The 14,898-nt window shown below is 35.8% G+C and overlaps 1 protein-coding gene across 4 annotated transcripts in view; it reads left to right on the plus strand.

Moving 5' to 3' along the window:
* PPP2R3B (protein phosphatase 2 regulatory subunit B''beta) overlaps positions 1 to 14,898 on the plus strand; it is a 54,474-nt gene that overhangs the window by 28,200 nt on the left and 11,376 nt on the right. For all 4 annotated transcript variants that reach the window (XM_074155912.1, XM_074155921.1, XM_074155931.1 and 1 more), the window contains 7 exons: positions 4,033 to 4,218; positions 5,973 to 6,076; positions 6,633 to 6,735; positions 7,464 to 7,538; positions 11,007 to 11,093; positions 11,510 to 11,666; positions 13,611 to 13,659. In XM_074155912.1, the coding sequence (XP_074012013.1) occupies positions 4,033 to 4,218; positions 5,973 to 6,076; positions 6,633 to 6,735; positions 7,464 to 7,538; positions 11,007 to 11,093; positions 11,510 to 11,666; positions 13,611 to 13,659 (761 nt within the window). The remainder of the gene's footprint in view (positions 1 to 4,032; positions 4,219 to 5,972; positions 6,077 to 6,632; positions 6,736 to 7,463; positions 7,539 to 11,006; positions 11,094 to 11,509; positions 11,667 to 13,610; positions 13,660 to 14,898) is intronic.

A 14,898-nucleotide genomic window follows, 5' to 3' on the forward strand; every position in this document is an offset into this window, starting at 1 on the left:
CCCATTCACCAGCAACAACTGGAAAAGTATTATCTGAGGAGATGCAAAATAAAATGGGAAATTTTCCCTTTGAACAGTAACCCCATTGGGATATAAACTTCCACTTCCTCTTTTATAAAAGTCAAGGCAAATAAGTGTTGGATAACTGTATGATTGTATATGTTGGGAATTAAAACTGGTTATGTATTAAGGGTTTTCTTGAAGTCTCTTATAGACAAATCTTATGTAAGTTTGTTTACGTTATTACAAAGAAGGAACTTTCAAGGAATCCTCACTTTGCATCTTTTTTACATAGAACTTCTATTGTTATGTTGCCACTGCAGTTTAATTACAGATTCTGGACTTTACATATGCTCATTACAAAGGTTAATGCACCATTTGGTCCTAACACTGCAGCTCACATCTACTTGTATGAGTTATTTACAAGCTTATACAGCTGTTATCCTTACCTCCAAGCATATTTTTTGTGCTATTTCTGGGCAAGTTACAGTGAAAGTCTTCACTTGCCAAACCAGTCTCTCTTGTCAGTTTAGCTTACTGGTACTAGTATTAAAGGTCTTTAAGTTAAAGGCATAAGAAAATGTAGTTCACTTTCTAAATGTTAAATTGACCACTAAAATGAAATAGTTGTGTAAAAAGAAAAACTAACTATTGATGCAGATTTTCAATTCAAAGATTCATTGCTAGCAGACTTCTAGCAGTTCTTGTTAATGAAAAAATTCCCCGGTTAAAATTATAATTAATTTTGGAACAGCTTAATCTCATACAATTAGTGCATCTTAATTGCACTGGAATAACAGAATTGACTCTTTTCATCAGCTATACAACATGTGCATCTACAGAAGCAAATAGCTGAAATGATAAAAGCAGTGGAGCTTTCTGAGCCCATTTAGTATTACGTGTTCCTTCATTAGAGTACATACAGCAAAGCAGCTGCAGTTGTACAAGGAGCCTTTGGGTTGTCAGATGGGATTCAGGCTGAGAGAAGAGCAGAATCCCTGGCCTTTCTTGAGAAGGAGAGGATAGAGAGAGGAGGTGTAATGCTAACTTTATAATGCATTAGTTGGAGCTGATAGTTTTGGATGACCTGTTTCTTTCTTGATACAGGCTCTTATCCCTCTGTTGACTGACATTAGCAGTACAATTCAGTTGTCCAATTGCAAGTTGCTAGTGGCATTTAAGAAGCATTAATGTGCTCAGAACATTGCATGGCAGATGCAGAGTGAGAGCTGTGCTCTGAGCTGGCTGCTCGATACCACGTGGAATATTCAAGGGCATTTTGGGTTGTGCCCTAGATGGTATTCTCACTAGATGCCTATATGTAGGCACCAAATAAATCTATCAGAAATGATTGTGAAGTGATCACACACTTCCTAATGCAAATGAAGCATTTTTATAGTTTCTTCTTTCACCAACTTTGAGAAACCAGCATGTAGAAATAGGCAACATCTCTCAATATGGGGAGAGTTATTTTGTCTTGCAGTGAGAGGTTTGTGTTCTGTATTTGGGTTTAGAGTTGAATAAATATACTGTTTTACGGATTAAATTGTATATATTTTTACACTAAGCATGCTAAATTCAGTCATGCTTATGAAACAATGTTTTTATTTTAGAAGAATCAAATTTTTTTTAACCTTATGTCTATATTCAGTTCTGAATCTGTTTCTTAACTTCTTGCTCATAGTCATGGTCTGGAATGTGTTTACAACAGATAAAAAGGTGAAAAATAAACAAATACAAACCGTCAATTATATAACTCTTAAATAACACCCAAGAAAGTTACATGTGCTAGGATAGGTCTTACTACAAATCTTGAACTCGGATCTCCACATGCATTTAAGAAGTTTTTAACCTGGGCTAATGGAAATCATGTGTTGTGTACTCTGAGGTATCTGAAGTAAATTAGTAGTTTCTGAGAAAATAAGTCTGTTGTTAGCCTTTCTTCTTTTCTTGGGACCTTTTCCAATGTAGTCTTCCCTCTGCCCCTACCTTTCCTTTTAAAAGAAACTTTTTTTTAATCTGAGGGTCTAAATTTTCCTATGGATTTTAAAAGTGCCTTGTCTGCCTGTACTAGGTTTTCTTGAAATACTGATTTGCATCATGTTACGTGAAGTGTTCAGGGGACGCTAGTAGTCCGTAATTGACACCCTTTTCTCAAGTGAGGCACACCTCATCAGGCATCTCTGAAGAACTGGAAAACCTGCGCTTCGATGGTATTTTGAGCAGCTTGTGTAGGAGCGGCTATCCAGGCAGATCTTGTAAATGGGGAAAAGGGGAAATAAAATAAACTTACTGCTTGGAACAAATGTAAGAGTTTGATTTTGTTAAGTAAAAGATGGTTTGATTGCCAGTGCTCAAAAGCATGCTAAGCTACCTGACAGTGTGGTACCAGTCCAAGGAACAGGTCTTCAGTCTGGTTTTGCGTAGGATAACTGGTAGGGCTCTACTAAAGCGCTGATGCTGGGTTTCTGAAATGAAACAAGGTGTTAATCCAATTGTATCCACTATTTGTAATGCTGTTGGTAATGTTACATAGAGAATAAAATGTTGCTATCCTCATTCTTCCCAAAAGTTGGGAAGTCTAGGGTTGGAAGGGATTTTTGGTGCCCTGTGGCACTTCTGCTGATGTCTCATTAACTGGACCCACTATACTAATGACAGAGTACCAAAACTTATAACTTACAGGATTCTTAGAAAATGACAAGACATTGACTCTAGGTATTACAGATTCAAGTTAAATTTTTCCTCTATGAAATAGAACTTGTAACTCGTGTAATTCTGCAGCTGTAAACAAGAATGCTGGCTCAAATGCAGAGGAGGGGAAAGAAAGGTTAATTCAGGATTTTTTTTTTATTTTTTTTTTTTAGCATGTGTAGCACTCCAGTGAAGGCTACTGGGTTGAAACCCTGCAAATTAAAATCTGCTGCCTGTAAGCACTTGGTTCTTTCAATGACTTAAGGAAGGATTTTGATTGTGGTAGAAAGCTGTGTATCTTTACAGGCATTTTGACAAAGGTGATAAGGAGTAAAGCAAGGGTTGGGGGCTTGGGGGATTTTTGTCGCTACCCCACATCCCTCAGTTCTGGTTGGAAATAAGAGCTGGAATTCAGGATCTTGAACATATTTAACACTAGGATGAGCCACCTTATAGCATTAACCATTGCTTTTACATTTGAACAGTGGCCTTGGGATGAAAGACTTCATGTTTAATTGCTAATTTTGAGCTGCCACATAACTATTGTTACTTTGCTTGGTGTCTTTGTTTCTCTGCCTTATTGGACTTTGATTTGGAAACTAAGTACAAGGTAAATTCTTCTGTACTGAGGCTAAATGCATTTAAATAAATAATTTCTCTTGTTACTGGTCTTTTTCGTCTTTTTTTTTTTTTTTTGTAGTACAGTATATCACAAGTTCTTGAGAAACAGATTTCTAGATTCTCATGCCATAATTGTTTATAGTTAATCAAGAAAATCCCTCTTCAGGAATCACTTACTATCTTTATAAAGCCAAGCATTTTTTAGGACAAAAAAAAAAAAAAAAAAAACAAACCCAAACAGTCTTCACTGTAGCTAAGTTAAAAAGGTTGGTGGTTTGTAACAAAATTGTTGTGCTTATTTCAAAAGTTTTAAGCTGTAAAACTAGAAATATTTCAAAAGCAAATTATTTCATGACCTGTCTGTTAAGTTAGAAATTGAAGGTTCTTTCCTTCTGAAACTGATCATATACCTGCATTGTTTCAGATGTCTCCAAGAAGCTGTCTAGCGTACTAGTCTTGAAACTTGATATGTTGAAGACTGAAGTTGTTTTTATTAAATTTTAACATCCTAGAAATCTTTCTAAATGACAGGTTTGGGAAATACTCATTAATTTTTTCCAGTGTGCTTTTTCTTAAATAGCTTGTTCAGCCTATCGTCAAAAATCTTTTTGAAGGTGTGTTGTAACATATACTACCAAGAGAGTCAAGTCATCTGAGGATGACTATTATATGTGATTTCATTGTACCTGACTGTCAAATGTGTATTTATCTATTTAGGTTCAGACAAAGAAGGAAGAAACTTTGCCACCATCACTTAGTCAAAACATTCCAACTTTCTATTTTCCTCGAGGATGTCCTAAGGAAAAAGTGAATATAGATGCTGTGATTGCCAAAATTGAGAGAACTTTCTCTGAGTTTCCAAACGAGAGGGCAACATTAGAAGACATGGGGAAGGTTGCAAAGGTGAGAACTTGCTCGCTGGTTGCTTTCAGTACTGTACATCTGTGGGAAGGAAACACGAGTTCTGTGTGCTTTGTTTTCTTGCATTATGTGTTTTCATCTCCTGCAAGGTAGTACCAGTAAGACATCATACTCAACATTGTTGATAGCATGTGGAAATCTTTGCATTAACTTTGTCTCAAATAGCCCTACATTTTACTTAGAAAAAGAAACAAACATTGAAACAGAACTTGAACTATTTTTTCAGTTGCGTAAACAATGAAATATTAAAGAGCACACTGTATGTTGTTCTGTGTTCTGTATTGACCAACAGACTTATGGCAAAAGCACCGCTAATATGCGTTTTGTTTTCAGGCGTCTACACTGTTTTTTCTCATTCAGCTGTGTCAAGAACCTCCATTATAAAGACCTTGAAAGACAGAATGGCTTGGTAACTTGAGATTATAGCCCTCTAGTTATTACTGAAGAGCTAATTTAGAGTTATGGCAGAGTGAAAAATAGAAAGCAGCAAATATTTAACTTCTGTGTAGCAGACAATAAGCTAGTTTAATTTAACTTAAATTTCCAATTTGTTATATTGATCACTGCAAGTCATGGTCTTGGCAATGAGTCTCAGGTTCTCATTCCTTGTTCCTGTCACTTTGCATTTAAAGTCCAAGGTCTAGAAAATAGGAATGAAGACTTTTCACAAGAGCAGGACTGAGGGTTCAGAAACTCCTTGTTTGCCTCCCCAGAAATGTTTAACTGCAAAGCTGAATGATAGGATTCTTGCCTTCCACGGGTCCTTTCCATGCAGAAGTGAGGAGAGGTGGACAAGACCCTTCCCTCTGAGCAAGAAAGGTGGAAAGGTCCAGTTGCCTACAACTCGGTGATGAAAGGCACCTTCCTGAAGCATAGGGAAAAGTCTCTCAGACTGAGGACAGTGTTCATCAAACTCACTTTTCCTTATTTTTTAAAGTACTGGTTAAGCTACTGCATGAGAAGTAACTGTCCTCTTGTTTCAGTGACCTTATATGCCTTGCAGTAGTCACAGCCTTATTTGAGATCCACATGAGATTCTCAGAGATGGCAGCATGACTGACTACTGCAAGTTGCAGTCAGCTTTAGGCAAGAGCTGTTACGTACTGTTACGTACTTAGCTGTTACAACTGAGGAAGCTTGGAGCAGACACACAAACAGCCCTGTAGGTATATGGAAGCGTTGAAGTTGTGAAGGTGCAACTTGGGTATCCTGAAGCAAGATACTGCTGTTTAGGGCAGGCTGACCTACTGCATAAAATTGGATAGAAGACTTGCATACATATGCAAGGTGCAGGCGAGTTGAGCCATCCTGTGAGACAAACATGTTGAGCCATCCTGTGAGACAAACATATGTAACCTTGCTGCATTCAGAAGCTGTGTAACTGTACTGTCTTGAGCTCAGCTTAAAGATATCCAGCCCTTTAGCGGAGCTTATTAGCAGGGATTCTGTTCAGCTGCTTGGAGTCTGGACAGAGCAGACATGTGACTGCATTCATCTGTTAGGAATGCTGCAAGTTGTTCTGTGTTTTGCTTTCCACTTTTGGATTTCAGCCTAAAGCAGTTGCTTGAAATTAATTATTTTGGAAGGTGCAGTTGGTTTCAGAAACAGTTTAAAATATCTGCGCTTTAATGTTTTCCTAACACTTGTAAAATTTGATTTTTGAAAGACTTCTCAATGAGGGAGTAACCCTCAGATAAGCAATCAATGAACTAACTCGATGTATACTTTAATTCTAGGCTTGTGAATGCCCTCTTTATTGGAAAGGCCCTTTGTTTTATTGTGCTGGAGGTGAACGAACAGGATATGTGTCAGTTCATAAATTTGTTGCAATGTGGCGGAAGTAAGTAGATTACTTTCTTTTAGAAGTACTGCATTTTTTTAATTGAAATGTGATATTTTAAGCTCTGAATGAGTTTCAATCTGTAAAGGGGAATAAAACAGTTTCCTATAATCCAACATTGACAGCAAACTTGTACCTGGGAAAATGTAAGTAAATCACCACTCTAGCACAAACAATCAAATCTTTATTTGCAGTGTTCTTAGATTTTTAAAGTGTTTAGTAAATGACTGGCTGTTCATTGGAAAAGTGAAAACCATGGCCCTAACTTGTAGATGCCAGTTCTGGACAAAATGCTTTTTCTTCTTTCTAGCTCTCCTTCAGTTCTAACTGAAAAATGTCCTTCCATGTAATCAATAACATGGAGTATCCACCTCCTTTAACGTAAGAGACAGTACTGCTTTGATAAGTTCACTTGGAGTGTACTTTGACATTTGTCATTAGCTTTTGAATTAAATGTTGTGGTTGCAGTTTCATAGGCCTTGCTCTAGGATGCCCATACAAGGTATTATGAACAATTTTCTCTGTAGGGTATTAAATAGAAATATTTACATTTCAGAATACTTCAGACCTGCTATGATGATGCTGCAAAGTTTGTTCATCTTCTAATGAACCCTGGATGCAACTACTTGGTGCAAGAAGACTTCATTCCTTTTTTACAAGTAAATTGCAACTGAAACTAATTCTGGAAACACAACAAAATGTTGAGCTGGCAAAGCCCTGACATTTTTGGAGCTAAACATACTTTTGCATGGTCTTCATTAAAGTTTGTTGATAATATTTAGTGTAACTCACTTCCTATGGTCCACTGCAATGATAGTGAGTGACTTATATAAAATGAATAACTGTAAAATAAGGTGAGGTGTTTTTAAAAGTTACAGTAAGATGCATGGATTTAAAATTGCTTGCAGGAATAGCACGTGTATCAGGATCCTTACGGTTTAGAAAAGCAGTTGAAGTTATTTAAGTCAAGGAGGCCCTTTAGTGAGCAAGGGAAAAGTGGTGTATGAATTCAAGGCCTGATACAGTTTCTCTCAGAGTGGCAACCAACACCTTTACTAACAGGTGAATAAAACCGAAATTGCTTTTACTGAATCAGTCAGCCACAAAAATTCAAGCCAAAATGGTCAGCAGTGTTAAATATCTTCATCCCATCTAAAATACAGGAAAGCTTTTGTTTATCTGGTTTCTTTAAAAGATAGTTTAAAAAAAAAAAAGTCAGCAGTGTTATTGACGTGAAGCATGTTCTAAATTAAGTTTTCATTAATGATTGTTGCAGTTAATTTGAACCATTTTGGTTAAGGAAGCAGATGTGCTATTCTGTGCTAATTGTCTTATATAGTCGCTAATTAATACTGTTTGGGATATTGTTATTCCTTTTATTTTGTAGGATGTGGTGAATAGTCATCCTGGCCTATCATTTTTAAAAGAAGCATCTGAATTTCATTCTCGGTACATTACCACAGTGAGTGATTTTTATTTGGAAAAGCTATTTTTTGTGAATCAAGTAGGAAAATAAAAAAATAAGATTAGTCAACATATATAACCCTGTTTGTCCCTTGAGAAGAGTTGAGTATGCTGTCAGTTTTCACTTCTGCATGACCACAAATCTTACGAAGACAGACTCTATTTCTTAAGCATCATAGTTTTTCTTAATGTTTATAAGAAATTGATGAACTTAATACTAGTAAAAGAAACACTGAATTGTAGTAGTGTAGGATAAGTTAATGAACATTAAAAGACGAGCAGACTGTTATCTTAAACACTTGATTGTGGCTATAGACTGTACTCATTAGAATCTTGACCTTACTCTGGGTTTAATTAAATAGAATTTTGAATGAAAAGTCTATATGGACATGATTATGTTCAGTATTAAGTAAAATAATGGTAATATTGAAGCTGCTTGCCACTTTCTTCTCTGGGGATTTTTCTTTCTAAGCAGGTTTTGTACATGAAAAGTTCCATTTCTCTCTTCTTAGGGTTATGTGAGTGAAGTATTCTTTCTCTACCCAAGGGAAAAATCAGTGACATTAAATTTTCTCAACTGTAGACTAGACAGACAATTCCACTGAAGTCTCAAAAGATTAAAATTCTTCAAAATGACATTCAGTTCACTTTCTTTGTGCATGTGAAAAATAGCTTAATGAATATTCTGCAACAAAAATCATGCAGAGTTGATCATCTTTTATCCAGCTTATAGTTCAACCCAGACTAAAACTGTAAAAGCTTTTTTTGAGAGCTTTTGGTTCTGGTTCCTCGTATCCTTCTTACAGAGACTGCTGGCCCACCAAGTATGGGAAAACCCCGGCTGCATTAGGTTTTCCTTCTTGTTATAATGATTACATGAGCTCCCAGAACTTTCTTGTCATATGTGACTGAAGGAAATGTTCTGCCTGTGAGTAGCTTGCTTTCTTAATGGATTCTGGGCTGTATCAGAGCCTGCTCTGCTTAGAATTATGAAAGCTTGGTTCCTGGACCGTAGGAGTGAAAAGGTCCTGCCATTTCCAGTTACTTTTCTTTGGAGGGGCAGCTTATTCAAGTAGGCCTGAGTCTAGCAATATTGAATAAATTAGTGCTGTCAGTACTTTTCCTAATAACATTTAGTGTGGTCTTCAACAGAAATCCATGTTTAATCAAAAATCCCAAAAGCAAACTAGTATTGTTATGAATATAGCAAAAATATTTGGAATACTACTTTGCAGATCAAGAAATGGCAGGACTATCTGCCCTTTCTTGTCCAGTTTTAAGATGGAGTTACTGTTGCTCGATACAGTCTTCTAAAATTTTGTCCTGCAAGTTAGAATTACAGATCATTTTTCTATAAGATGAAGTAATGCGTTTCATACGTGTATTCAAAGTAGCTTTACCTTGCTACGTGAAACTACTTAATCTAAAGGATTTTGCAAGCATTGAAGTTGAAGATTTAATGTCTGTTCATGCTAACTTCCAGTTAAGAGTTAAATGATCCATTTTTCTGCTGTATTTGTTTGTGTATACATAGGTGTATATATGAGTATGCATACATACGTTACACACATCTCTTTAGAGTAGCGGGTGTCTTGTAAGTGGTGTTCAACCATAGAAGCAATCAGTTCTCTCTGTTAGGCTATGGCATAGGGTGGTTGGTCAGTCTAGTGGTAAGGTTAGGTACACATGTTCAAGATAAAGCTAAAATGCATTAAAAACATTTGCCTGGACAAGGGAGATACTACATATAATCAGAAAGTACGTTATGTATATATCTGAACTATAAATTCTTGAAATTGTAATCTCTGTATTTCCTCTCCCTTCTGACAAAAACACTGTGCAGCGTAGTAAAAGCTATTCTCTGACAATTTGCTTATATTCTGCTTTGATTCGCTTTAGAAAACCATTTTTTTAAGTCTGTTCCCAGTTGTCTTTAGCAAACATTCAATTTTGTTTTTATTTTTAGACCAGCTAAATGTATAACAGATGAGATAATGACATGCAGATGGATTAAGTTGCGAAGCTAAGACAAAACCTTTTTAGAAAAAATTGCTTTGTAGTATAAGCCAAAAATGGGCCTTTCCTAAACTCACAATTAGAATTGAGCTAATTAAGTTTCAGAAGTAGGCTAGTCTATTCTCCTTTCTGGATTTATTGAACCAGCTGTTCTTGTTCAAAGTAAGAGCTGCAGAGCTGGCTGCATGCTATGGTTTAAGCTTTACTTTAAAACTTTATAAATAAATTACTCTTCTACTTGCAATTTAGAAATGATTGGTTTGTTTAAACTATTGATTTACTGCAATTAAAGTCTGAAGTGATAAAAACTTAAATAATGAAGTCTTTAGTTTGGAATAGGTTTTATTTGGGGGAAAAGGATTTCTAAAGAGATGGTTCTTTAGCTCGTAACTACTATTGCATGTGTAGCAAATGGAATGCTACATATGCAATATTTGGTCTTGCTAATTAGCAGGCATAATCAATCTCCAAGTTAAACAGTTATAGCTTGTAATATGTTTAGATTTTTTTGTCAGCTTTTGTTAGTGGTTAATGACTTACTTGAAATGTATATCTGGTTGACTTGAGTCAAATCGCGGTGAATACGGAATTCAGCTAACAAAATTTCAGGAACAAAACCCGTATTTTAAAGTCTTATATTTGTAAACTAAAACTAAGTAAATTCTGCTGAATGGATGAGTTTACCAAAATAATAGACATGTAAAACTGATTTAAACAGAAGTGTTGGATACTCAACTGAATGGATTTGTTTCTGGTCTGGTATCAGTCATGGCATAAGAGCTAGTAATCTTTCTTGCATAGATTTTTTTGTTCTTGAGTTAGAAAACATTTATGTACTTCTTTTAATACTATTAACAGGGGTTTTTTTCCAAGTAATTTTAGAGTAAAATTAAATGGGGAAAAACGTATTCTCTCTGCACCTGCAGGAAGTATTTCTGTCAGATGTTGAGTTGTTGTATTTGGAAACTTCAGAAGAAGCAACATCCCCTGCACTCTGATCCTTAAACAGTACCAATTCTGTTTCTGTAACTTCATTTATGAAGTAAAATATTCTTGTAGTAAATATACATCATTAATGTATCTCATTACTTCAGATTTAATAGGTTTATTAGATGATACCCTGTAGACCTTGAAGACTGGGAGGTAGTGAAATTGCCAATAGACGTATTCTGGATGGCATACAAGTATTCTGCAGCTTTACTGTGTGAGGTACAGGTTCTGTGGCATTGAAATAACAGTTGTCAAGATGAGTTTAGAGATGGATTTAGAAATGGTTTGGTAATATGACATAAGAGAAGCATCAACCTGCTAAGTAACAAGAAGAATAGAAATAGCAGAAAGATGGGATTCTGTAATACAGCTGAGCTAAGATTTATGTTTGACAAATATTTCGGAGGGTTTTTAGTTAGCATACCTAAGATCACCTTTCCCTTTTCTGGTTCTTTTGCAGGTTATACAGAGAATATTTTATACAGTAAATAGGTCCTGGTCTGGGAAAATAACTTGTAACGAGCTAAGGAAAAGCAACTTTTTGCAGGTACATAATATCTAACATTTTGTTTCTACAAGTTTAAAAACTGCATTAAATAAAATGCTTAAGGGACTAACATAAGTAGTATTTCTTCCTTTTCCAAAAACTGGTGAAGGCTTAATTGCATTAATTCTCATACACCAGTATATGCTAAGATGTCATTGTTTTATCTAGAACTTTTTAAATGCGTATGTCGTTAGCAGTAACCTGGCTGATCTCATTCTTCTATGGACACATTAGGTTTTCTGCCTTATGTGATCAGTCTTTGGTGTCATGCTGCATGGTATGCACTGACTCTGAAGACAAAAGTTGTTCCACTGAAACAGTATTAGATATTAACCTGGTTTTGAGAACTCGGATCATTCTGACAACAAGTGTCTTACAAATTCTTTAATGTGTTCTATTTATCCTTCTGATAATAGAATGTGGCATTATTGGAAGAGGAAGCTGATATTAACCAGCTGACAGAGTACTTCTCATATGAACATTTTTATGTTATCTATTGCAAATTTTGGGAGCTGGATACAGACCATGACCTCTATATTGATCGGAAGGATTTAGCTCGACATAATGATCATGGTATGACAAATAAAGCACCTTTGTTTACATGTATTAAATGACCTGTAAACTTTCGATTGAGGAAGTGGTTAACTGCCAAGGCCAGGGTTCATGAGTCTGTTGGTATAGCTGATCCTGCTGACTAGTGAAATAAATCAGGACAAGTCATCTGTGACATTGCTTTGTGTCTGGCAATACCAAATTTGCAGAAAATTCTGAATTTGAATTCTGATCTTGGCAAAGTAGTAGAAGAGGAAATAAATTTTTAAGTGTGTAGGCTTGATCTAAAAAAAGTCATTTATGTCTTGGTATATTATAAATGGCTCCATTTGGCGGGTTTGGGTTGTTATCTTGGAAACAGTCCGTTTGACTTATATAATTCAAGTAGCATGCCTCTTATGGCAAAGTATGGAAAGAGTAGAAAAAGATAAACATACATTCAGGTACTTTGCTTATTTTAAAGTTTTGCTAACTCAGCTGCAGCACATCTTGTTTTAATACTATTTAAGAGCTTTACATTTTCTGCATTCACAACATACAATGACTGTGAATCTGTAATCTTGCACACTTGTACCTATTTTAAATATTCTTGTAGCTTGTGTGGAACTTGAGGTTTTTTGGATGCTTTGTGTCCATTGTCATCTTAAAAGTATTCCCTTCAGGACTGGAAAGCTTACTTAAGCACAAAGTGATTATGGAATATTGTCCCACACTAAAAGGAATAAACACAATTCTGGTTGCTTCTGAAAACTTGCCCACTGAAGTTTGACTACACTTTAGGACAATGAGGAACTAAATTTAGGACTCTGAGGGAGGAAAGCTTCTTTCGTTTGAGAGGTTGCTCTACTGAGTTAGTACAGTATAGAAAGGAAGCAGAAGTGATACCATGCCACTTGCAATATAGTTTTGCATCCTTTAAACTGTGAAATATTGCTTAGAACTTAACAGCTGCTGCTTAATAAGAGCTAGACTAAATAAGAGCATAAAATGGATATGATAACTTTAGTCTTAAACTTCTATCTTTTTGCATGTCAAAATAAGATAATCGGGTTTCATAAAACCCTTCCTTCCATACTGTCACTGGTCTAAAATTAGGCTAGGTCAAACACTTAACGTAGTGACCAAAATATTAAAGTATGTAGCTGTTGTTGAGAAAATTGAACAGCTTCAGTATTTCAAAAGTAGATAAGCAGCAGCACGTATATCTGGAACAAATTGACTATCCTGCAGCTCTGGGGATAAATACTAAGCAGGGATCAGTGTCCCTACGGTGATAGCATCCCCGTAAGTACATAACAGATGAACTGTTCCAATGGTTAACTCCCTGCTTTAATTATCAGTATTTCTACTATGCTGGCAAAATATTTCAGAGCTAGAATAATGAGAAGTGATTCTTCTGTGAGAATAGTGTCATGTGCTGCTTTGGGTATCATCCACAAATTCTTCAGGATAAATTGAATATCCTTTACAGAGCTAGTGCTCAGTTAAGACATGTCTCTAAAATCCCTGAAATGGTTTCAAAATTAGAAGCATGGCTCAGAACCATGTCAGAAATAGACCCATGTCAGAATCAGTTAGGTATGATCATTATGTATTAATGTGCCAATTCTATTTTGGCTCTTTGCCAAAACCAAGGTCATATAAACTATTCTGGCACTTGAAAACATGATTTAGTTGTCAAAGAACTGGTAAATGCTACTTTACTAATCAGACAGTTTCATTACTTTCATTATGCTACTATTTCTGCATCAAGCCTGATTTCAAAGCTGGTTGGTTCTAGCTTTGTTTTGGAGACTGTGTTAAGTGATCTTCTCCAAGAGAACTCAAAGGGATTAATGAGCGCTACACTTGATCTTTCTCACAGATGTGTATACATAAGAGGTTTCCAATAAACTCTTCAACTAGACAATACAGAGCAAAAATAACTTGCATAAAATTGACACTATTTTAAACCTTTTTTCACAGCAATATCAAATAGGATGATAGAGAGGATCTTCTCAGGAGCAGTAACAAGGTACGTATTCCATATGCTGAACTAAATCAAATTTAATATTTATATATTTGCTTGTTAAATTAAGTGCGACATTGTCAGGGAAATGCTTTCCCCTTGAAATGGAACAGTGAATTTCAAGATCTAGTATTGTAATTTAAACTCTAGTAGAACTGGAGTGCTCTTGGAACCTTTGGCCCAGTCCAAGTTCTTAACTCTTCTTTCTTTACCTGTATGAATGCTGACCATAGGATATTGCATAGTTGAGCAGGGATGGGAATGAGGAAGGAAAGAAATACTGGTATTTTTAGTTTTCCATCCCTCAAACCTGTAAAATCATCAAAGGGAACCAGGCTTTTCAGTACTGCTTGTAAAATCAATGCTTATTGCATCAACAAATTTAACAAAAATGCCTCCAGTGGAGTTAATTCACATTTTTGACAGTCATTCTTCATTGTTCCCACTTGGATTGACTTACTCTCGTGTAGTTATGGCATTTAACTCACTTTTGAAACATTTTGCTAGCACAATTTCTGCAGCTAAAAGTGACTGAAAAACAGAAAAGACATAAAAACTGAAATGAGTGAAATGACATTTGGCAGGCATACGTCTAGAGCTTACTCCTTTATCCAAGCTTTTTGGGTGAGACAAAACATACATCATGTTTTTCTAGTCATATTGAGGATAAAACCACAAAAAAGGGATTTTAGGAATGAATTGTAATATGTCTAGGAGCTGCCTACCTGACTTCGTACTGGAAAGGTTGACCATAATGTCTTCAGAAAGTATTTGTATGCTGTGTTCTGTGGTGCAAGAGTAGAAACTACCTTCTTGCCACAAACACTTACTTCCTGAATGTTTTTATTTAATTTTTATCTTCATATTTCCATTCCAACACTTTTGGCTAGTGGAGTTCTGTACAGCTTTAAGTTTTCATCACTTTTACCTGAATAGAAATTCTAAAAAGCATGTGTCCTTTTATATAATATATTTTTCAAAATTAATTTGGGTATCTCTTCTGTTAACAATGAAGCAGCAGTATTGCTGCCCAGGAAGGAAAGCTGTAAGTCCTTCTGAACGAAGTGTTACCTTCCTCTTCCAGCTGCTACCTTCCTCTTTAAATACTCACTGCAGTAGAAACAGAACAGAGCACACAAGCTCCTTATCCTGAATGATCAAAGTAGTCTGTGACAAGTCACCTTAGGAACAATGCATCTTGTAGGAGATAAATAAGCAGTTAATAGCACCAAGGAACATAATCCT

The sequence above is a fragment of the Numenius arquata genome, chromosome 1 (genome assembly GCF_964106895.1).
Source record: "Numenius arquata chromosome 1, bNumArq3.hap1.1, whole genome shotgun sequence".
NCBI classification, from domain to species: domain Eukaryota; kingdom Metazoa; phylum Chordata; class Aves; order Charadriiformes; family Scolopacidae; genus Numenius; species Numenius arquata.